Source organism: Asparagus officinalis, chromosome 9, assembly GCF_001876935.1.
Source record: "Asparagus officinalis chromosome 9, Aspof.V1, whole genome shotgun sequence".
Lineage (NCBI taxonomy): Eukaryota > Viridiplantae > Streptophyta > Magnoliopsida > Asparagales > Asparagaceae > Asparagus > Asparagus officinalis.
In genome coordinates this window covers 62,346,817-62,354,498 of record NC_033802.1, presented here as the reverse complement: position 1 = coordinate 62,354,498, position 7,682 = coordinate 62,346,817, and the positions used below count along the sequence as shown (strand labels likewise).

Genomic DNA, 7,682 nt, shown 5'->3' with positions numbered 1-7,682 from the left:
TTTATCCTAGGGGTTGGTTAATGACTTGATGGCTGACAATTCATACAGAAGGACAAGAGATCTTATTTTTTATCTTTATTATTTTATTAATATTACTTTATTATTTTAAAGGTTAAGGACAATGGATGAAGGCAGATTTTGCAGCAAAAATAAATCCAAAAGTTAATTAAACTTCAAAATCAAGCTAAAAAGGATTAGCTACATTTTAATTGTATTGAATTACCACCTAGAAAAAACTAGATCGAACTTCTTGGGCAAACGGGGGAGTTGATAATAGCTTCAGCCAGAACAAAATAAACTTGAGGATGTATTACGTTATCAGACACCAGAGAAACTGTTCATGATCATAATAGGGCAATTCACCCATCTTCAATTTGATAAATAAGCATTACACATTTCCACCACCTACATTTGCGAGTCATATTCCCTTTAACTTGTACAAGCCATCTCTCCTCCCTCAACAAAATTGTATTCTCATTCTTGGATTTTGGACGTTTGAGAAGATAAAACATTCTGATCAAGCCTTTGCCAAACCTTTCTCACATCTTTAGGGAATCTTATCGGCTACAAGCCTTTTTTCATCCCTTAACAAAAACTGGCTACTCATTCTTGGAGAAAAGTCTAGAATTAAGCCTGGAGCTTGGGAGCTTTGAGGAGATAAACACTCTTGACGAAACCTTTACCAATTTTTCCCACGTCTTCAAGCAATCCTGCCAGTTCCTTGTTAGTCTCGTTGGCTTCATCTCTGTTACGTTTCTGCAGGAAAGCAACATAGCTTGTTAAAATGTTAGGGACAACAGCTTGTCTACTCTAGTTAAACAAGAAACAAAAAAGTTTTTAATAAAAAAAACCTTAGCAAAATTCACAAACTTCAGATAATTGTGGTTATCTGGAAAATTTGAGGTGACACTAGATGCAATATGAAACCCATGGGAGCTAGAAACAAATTGCTCAAAAGCTAATGTCTCAATATTTCAAATAACTAAAAGATATTTTAAAAGGGGAACTATTACTGGGATAATTTGAGAACAGACACAAAATCCAAACACATGGCAAAGTCAAAACAATAGTTAGGAAGACAGGCCAAGTTAGAATTCTAATAATAGTAGTTCGGAGGTATTAGTTAGCTGTTTTAGAACATAAGAAAATGCTTTTCATCAACAATTTCATAAACAAGGAAACTAAAGTATTTAAGTGAAGTCAATGCAGGCATATATTTCAAGAGATACAAAGAAAATGATTGAGAATTTACTTGTCTGGACATTGGCCAACAACAACTTTAGCAGATTCCAAAGTCTAAATTATTGATTCTCTGAACAGTTTTCGATATCTTCAAGACCAAGTTCAGCTAATTTGATTTCAGTTTTGTTCATATTCTAACGTAATGTTATAGATCCTAAATTCCGAAAGCCCGTCATAAAGTTTCCACCTAATTGTATATATTATAAACACGTCAAACCCCTTGAATACCGCCTAGCCCTTTTTGGTTTCAGTTTTGTTCATATTCTGACATAATGGTTTGATTTCAGTTTTGTTCATATTCATAACCCTAGCCCTTTTTTATTTCAGTTTTGTTCATATTCTGACATAATGGTTTGATTTCAGTTTTGTTCATATTCTGACATAATGGGACAGATCCTATATTCTGAAAGCTCATCATAAAGTTTCCAACTAATTGTATATAATATATAGACACGCTCAGACCCCTTGAACTCCACCTAGCCCTTTTTTAAGTGGTCTGATATGTAATGGTATTTCTCTTTTGTTACTAGCCATAGAACTATGTTACCTTTGAAACCTTCTTCTCCCATGTCAAACCAATTGCATCACCTCCAAATGAATCATACCACACATTGAAGGCGTCCGGGAATTCTCCCTGCAAAAAAAATCAGTGACACCATAGCACACTTGGTCTCTGAAAATAAATGATCTTGTTCGAATGGTTTAAAGAATTGCAGCCCTACTTTCAGGTCCTCTAGAAAGTATCTAGTTGGATCAAAGTCCACCAGTAGCCCGTTCCTCGCATCTTCCAAGCTCCTGAGTGCATTTCGAAGAGTCATGTAGGGCTGGAAATCTTTGTTCGCTTTTCCCCATATTACATGCTTTCCTGTAAGAGTTGCACCCTAACAGTCAGTTTCAGAATAGCAATGACAATCAATGGAAAATGGAAAGAAGAAAGCAGAAACTAACCATGGTTAACCTCAGCAGGGAAAAGAAGGCGCTGTGGGTAGGAGAGTTTATCTCGGTGTAGAAGAACTATAGCATCATATTTGTTCAAAGGAGTCCGGAAAAGACACTGCCGTATGATGTGACAATGTAGATTACTAAGTTCATAGTTATATTGTATTATTTTGAAGTGAAAAGTACTTTGATCAAGCCTCACCTCCCACGTGAATGAACCATTTTGACCATCAAGGATCAGATTTGTTAAAAGATCTGCACTGCTCTGAGCATAAGAAGCCATTCTTTTAAGTACCTACTCAAAAAAAAGGTGGAATAATAATACATAAATAAGTAAAAGGATGTCAAGGAGTACAAACCAGTAGCATTACATCTAGAGGTTCTATACTATTAAAACATTGTTCAAAATTCATCTGCAAGTGTGCGCATCTGATGGCATGATAAATGGAAAGGAGTAGATTGTTAGCAGAGCTCTTTCACGGGATCAAGTGCCAAATAACAAGATTCTCACACATAAAGAAAGGCTCATTCAGATGCCAATTTAATTATTCCAATTCAAGACACAAAATAAGTCAATAATGAAATACTAGAACAATTTTCTTAAGCCTAACTTCAACATGAGCTAGTAATTTACTGTTCCATCATGATATAAAGAATTTTGCAGAACTGACAGCTATCTTTAGGGGTGTGCGTGGGCCGGGCCGGTTCAGGCCCGTGACCTACCCCGCCGGGTTCAAGGCCAGGCCGAGCCTAACCCGGGCTCGGCCGGGTCATAGTGAGTCGGGCCTATTTCTCTGATTCCGGGTCAGTCCCGACCTAGGTGCGTGCCGGGTCTGACCTGGCCCACCGTCCGTGGGTCGTGGCCCAGCCCATGGGTTTTCGTCCAACTCTTTGTCCTATTTTGTACCTTTTTAATTATATTAAACTTGTATTTTCAATTATAAATTATTCCTAATTTATTTCTTTAATAATTTATACTTGTAGTAAACTATTTTTAAACTTGAATTAAACTTTTTAATCCTTCCAAGTAGATAGCAGCTAGCTTCAAGATCACTACTTTGTTTCTTAATGGGCCAAAAGGCCCACGAGCCAAAGACCTACGGTCTTTTGGCTTTGTTGGTAGCTAGCTACAGCCTCAAAGGGCTAAAGGAACAGCTAGCATAACCAAAAAATACATCATGCGGTCGGACGAGCCAGAGAACCGGGTCGGACGTGCGCCGGACCATGGCGCTGCCTACTTCTCTGGTCCGGGTTCTAGGGCTGGACTAGCCCGATCCATGACCCGAGTGTATCATGCGGTCGGCGTCGGGAGTGGGCCGGGCTAGGTCATGAGTCTTGTACCATGGCAGGCTAGGCCGGGTCAGCCCGCGAGTCGACCTGGCCCACGCCCAACCCTAGCCATCTTCAACATTTATGGAGGTCAATCAAAATTAAACTTGATTGAAAGAAATTGCAATGACAATGGGCAAGTAAAGTAACTTGGGACGTACCAGGGGAAGCTGGAAGTATAACGACCGTTTGATATTGAATACCCATTCTTATATAATGACTGATGCAAATTACTCTCATTTACACATCTATCACTAAAAGAAAATATAACAAGACTGCCCATGATAGCCACTGATGCCAATTACTCTGATTCGCACTTCTTATTAAAAGAAAATATAACGAGACTGTCCATGGTATGCTTATCATGGAGACCAATAAGATTTAACTAGTTCTGTACAGGATGGGTGCAACAAACACTACATTGTTTTCAATCTGACCTGGGCAAGATATGCAGTATACCAAAAACAAGGGATTGGCAACATAATTATGGATCTCAGTTATGCACCCAAAAGTACAACCATTAAAGAAGCTTCTGAAATGTTCAATTAAACTGGCATTTTATAAAAAGTAAGTATAAAATCCACAGTGGCCTTGAGAGTTGATGAGATGGGCTGCTGAGGGGTCAATGCTTTTCCAGGAAACAAGTCTGTAGGTCCAATTAGACCACATCTAACTTATTAGGGCATACAAATCTAACTAACATGTCAAGTTCATCACGTCTTTTCAAAACACACAAATGAAGTTAACAAAGTTCAATGAATATCAAACAAAATGATCATGTGGAAGTGAAACTGCTCACTGACATGTCTTGCTGAGGACTATACTACCGCAATTACTCACCGATCTCTTTGGTGAAAACTTGGTCCAGGCTTCAGATGTCCTATCATAAGTTGTGGCCAAGAACATTGCTGGCATTACATCTTGAACATTGCCTTCATTTGATTTTCTGCTTAAGATAAAGCTTTCCTATTTCATAAACGATAATCTTCATCAGAGAATGACCGGATCAAAAAGGATGACATCAAACACTGCCAAAATTCAACTATGATATCTTTTACTCACATTTATCTCCTTTTCATCATTGGATGTAAAATCATCATTTATGTCCACAATTAATGGGGAGAAGGTCCAGTCATAATTGGATAACAACCGTAAGAACCTGACATTCAAGTTGCAGAGGTAAAATCAAGGAAACCATTTGAAATTAGGGTGCAAAAAGAGGAGTCGTTAAGATCTTTAAAAAGCATTATTATGGGTAAACATTACAAATTATCCATCACTAAAGATTAAGGAGGATGAAGGTAATAGCATCAGATTTACAAATTAAAATATTAGAAAAAGGAGTTGAATCAGAACGACCACTTACTGACAGATGGCTAATATGTTTTTAGATTTTGGGGTCAAACTGTTAAAATTAGCACAAACTCTCATAGTTGGTTGATTATCAACTATGAAGTCAGTTGCCAACCAACCTTCAACGTCAGTTTGCAACCGACGTTCTAAGTCAGTTTTGCAACCATAGGCAAAGTTGGTTTTGACTGACATCAGAGTCATATAAATCGTTAAGGTAGGAATGTAGGATTCTAAGGTTAAAAGCCCTCTGTTGAGAGGCTGAAAGCCACTTGGAAGTGAACTGTGCGAATCTGCGATTATTGTAGGAGTGAAGTAATGTAGAAAGAGTGAATGCAGCATTTTTTCCCGCTGTTTATATATAATAAGTCGTATGTACTATAGTCAAAACTTTGAGTGTTCAATTCTCAACAATAACCGCCAGCAGGTTTTCCAATAGCAGTCAAACAATATACATTTCAATATACTCTGAATTATTTATCCAATAACACTAGGGAAAATGACACTCTTTGATAAAATATGCCAAATATCAGATAACACATGATTGGTGGCTTCCATGTCAAAACAAAAAGAGTTAAGGGAATAGGAAAATTCTTTTTTTTTCCTTCCTTTTTGGAATCAAGCATAGTCAAAATAATTAAAGAAAGACTAATGCACCTCAAAAATCCAGTAACTCGTGAGCAAGGAACTTGAAATGGAAATGGCTTCAAAAATAGGTATGCGACTACCAACTCAATTGCCTCCTCTGTAAAGAAAGAAGAAAAAAGATGCGAAGAAACCCATCTTTTAGCAAGCCTTCAAAAAAAGGAAAGAAAAATAAAATTATTAATAGATAAATAATAAAGGCAAACAAGAAAGATGTGATTTAAGTACGACTGTGACGAGTAATTAATCCATATTATATGAGTGGTACCTGACAACTGACCCATATATAGGGTAACGTCCATGTAGACCATTAATCATACTAGAATGCTGGCTGCGGAGAAATAGCTCCTTGTCTATGGATACAGGACCCTTTACTTTATTATTTCCACCTACTGAGAAACCATCTCCTTACGTCAAGAAGTGGAAAACGATGACTCAAGCACATTTGCATACTAAGGACCAACTGATATACCATCTCACCTTGGGTTTTGACAAAGTTTAGGCCTCTTTCATGCAAAATTTTTAGACGAAATGCATATCCAGATGTAAATACATCCACTGCCTCCTCAGTAGCAGTGCAAAACATACCCCAACGTGTCTGAAGACTGGGAACATTATAAACTTATTGGTGAACAAAGACATATAAAACACCAAGGAAAAAACTGTTCCTCAAAAGTAGTTCATTCCTTACCTTTCTCCAATTTTCAGAAGGAAAGCAGATTTGGTCTTCTCGATGGCTGTAATGTCCAAGGGCCAGTTTCCTGATCCCTCTAACTGCATCGTCATCATAGCAGAGCACTCAGAAGGGTATCACATTATCAGTAAAGGCCTATGAGGGTGTTTGGGAACGCTTATTTTTTAAGCTTTTAAGTTATGCTAGCTTTCATTGGCTTTTGGTTGTTTGATAAAAATGCTATAAAAATTGTTTGAGTATAATAGTAATTTGTTTGGTCAGACCTAGCTCTTTTAAATGAGCTTATAAGTTAGTTTTTTAAAAGCTGGGTTATACCAGCTTTTTAAAATGGGTCTTACAAGCTAACTTATTAGGCATTTTACCAATCAGATAGAAATGAAAAAGCTAGCTTAAAAGCTAGTTTGACCAAAAAAATAATCCTCCCCAAACAACCTCTATAGCTTCCACAAAAATCAGTAGAAGCAATATGAAACATCGGTGCAAAAAGGGAAGTGAAACAATGCGCTGATTTATGGGAAAACCATGAAAACACGAAGACAAGTGCAGAATAAATTTTGGTAATGGAGACACTCACTATCTTAGCCAAATTCCTATTTTTAAGAACCTGAAACTGATGAGGTTCCTGACTCCAATTGTTGGGACGCGACTAAACTAATATTGCAATCAAAATAGCAGCAAAGAGTTACCTGAATCATAACTTCAACCGGTTGAATGCAAGTGTTAGCAAATTTTGGTGTTCTTCCAATACCCTTTTCAAAAGCAAGGGGATGAGGTTCAGGAGGAAAGACAGATGTGTGCCTGAAGGCTAGAGGCAAAACAATTTAGGAAATTCAACAAAATGTAAGCAAGTACAAATAAGTATTAACAAAAAGAAGCTGTAAGACAAAAGTATAAGAGCGATTAACATCATAGTATTGTAAGAAAAGATTCTATAACCTTAGGATGTTTACCATTCATGGAAAATTCAAATATTAGGGAAATTAACCCAGCCAAAGTATATTACAGAACTGCAGAACTGCAGTTCAGTAATGGTGATATGTTGGAGGGCGAGCATGTTTTCTTCATCCATTTCTTCTTATTTTGTTGATTGATGGCACTTGAGAATTTGTGTCTATATCTAAGTTAACCTGTCACCTCTTTTGGGCTCCCCTCTCCGTGTTTGACACTCCTTGGACACTTATTGACACTCTTTTAATACACATACATTTATTCAGACGAGTAATCAATTATATAATACATGTTTTAGTTTAAAACACTCATCATTCACTTTTCGGACTGATATCTTACCCTCCACGTCCACTTCCTGCAATTCGATGGACATTGGTCGGGTCTGTCTCAGCACACAGCCAGTTCAAAAGTATGATCTTAAAAGATCTTTTTAGGCATCTAGTTAAAAAGCAATGGTTTCCAATGTATAATCTACTTGACAAAATCAAACATAAGAATGTTATAGGAAGTTTTTTTCATAATATGTAAATGAACA

The 7,682-nt window shown here is 37.2% G+C and overlaps 1 protein-coding gene across 1 annotated transcript; it reads right to left on the bottom strand.

Moving 5' to 3' along the window:
* Nucleotides 292-7,014, bottom strand: LOC109823522 (nucleolar protein 6-like; the record flags this gene model as incomplete). The annotated part of the gene is made up of 12 exons (XM_020389802.1): nt 292-756; nt 1,790-1,876; nt 1,965-2,107; nt 2,191-2,296; nt 2,384-2,476; nt 4,351-4,476; nt 4,573-4,669; nt 5,518-5,655; nt 5,774-5,894; nt 5,986-6,110; nt 6,197-6,279; nt 6,886-7,014. Coding segments are annotated over 12 exons (1,377 nt in total), but the record flags the coding sequence as incomplete, so codon positions are not given.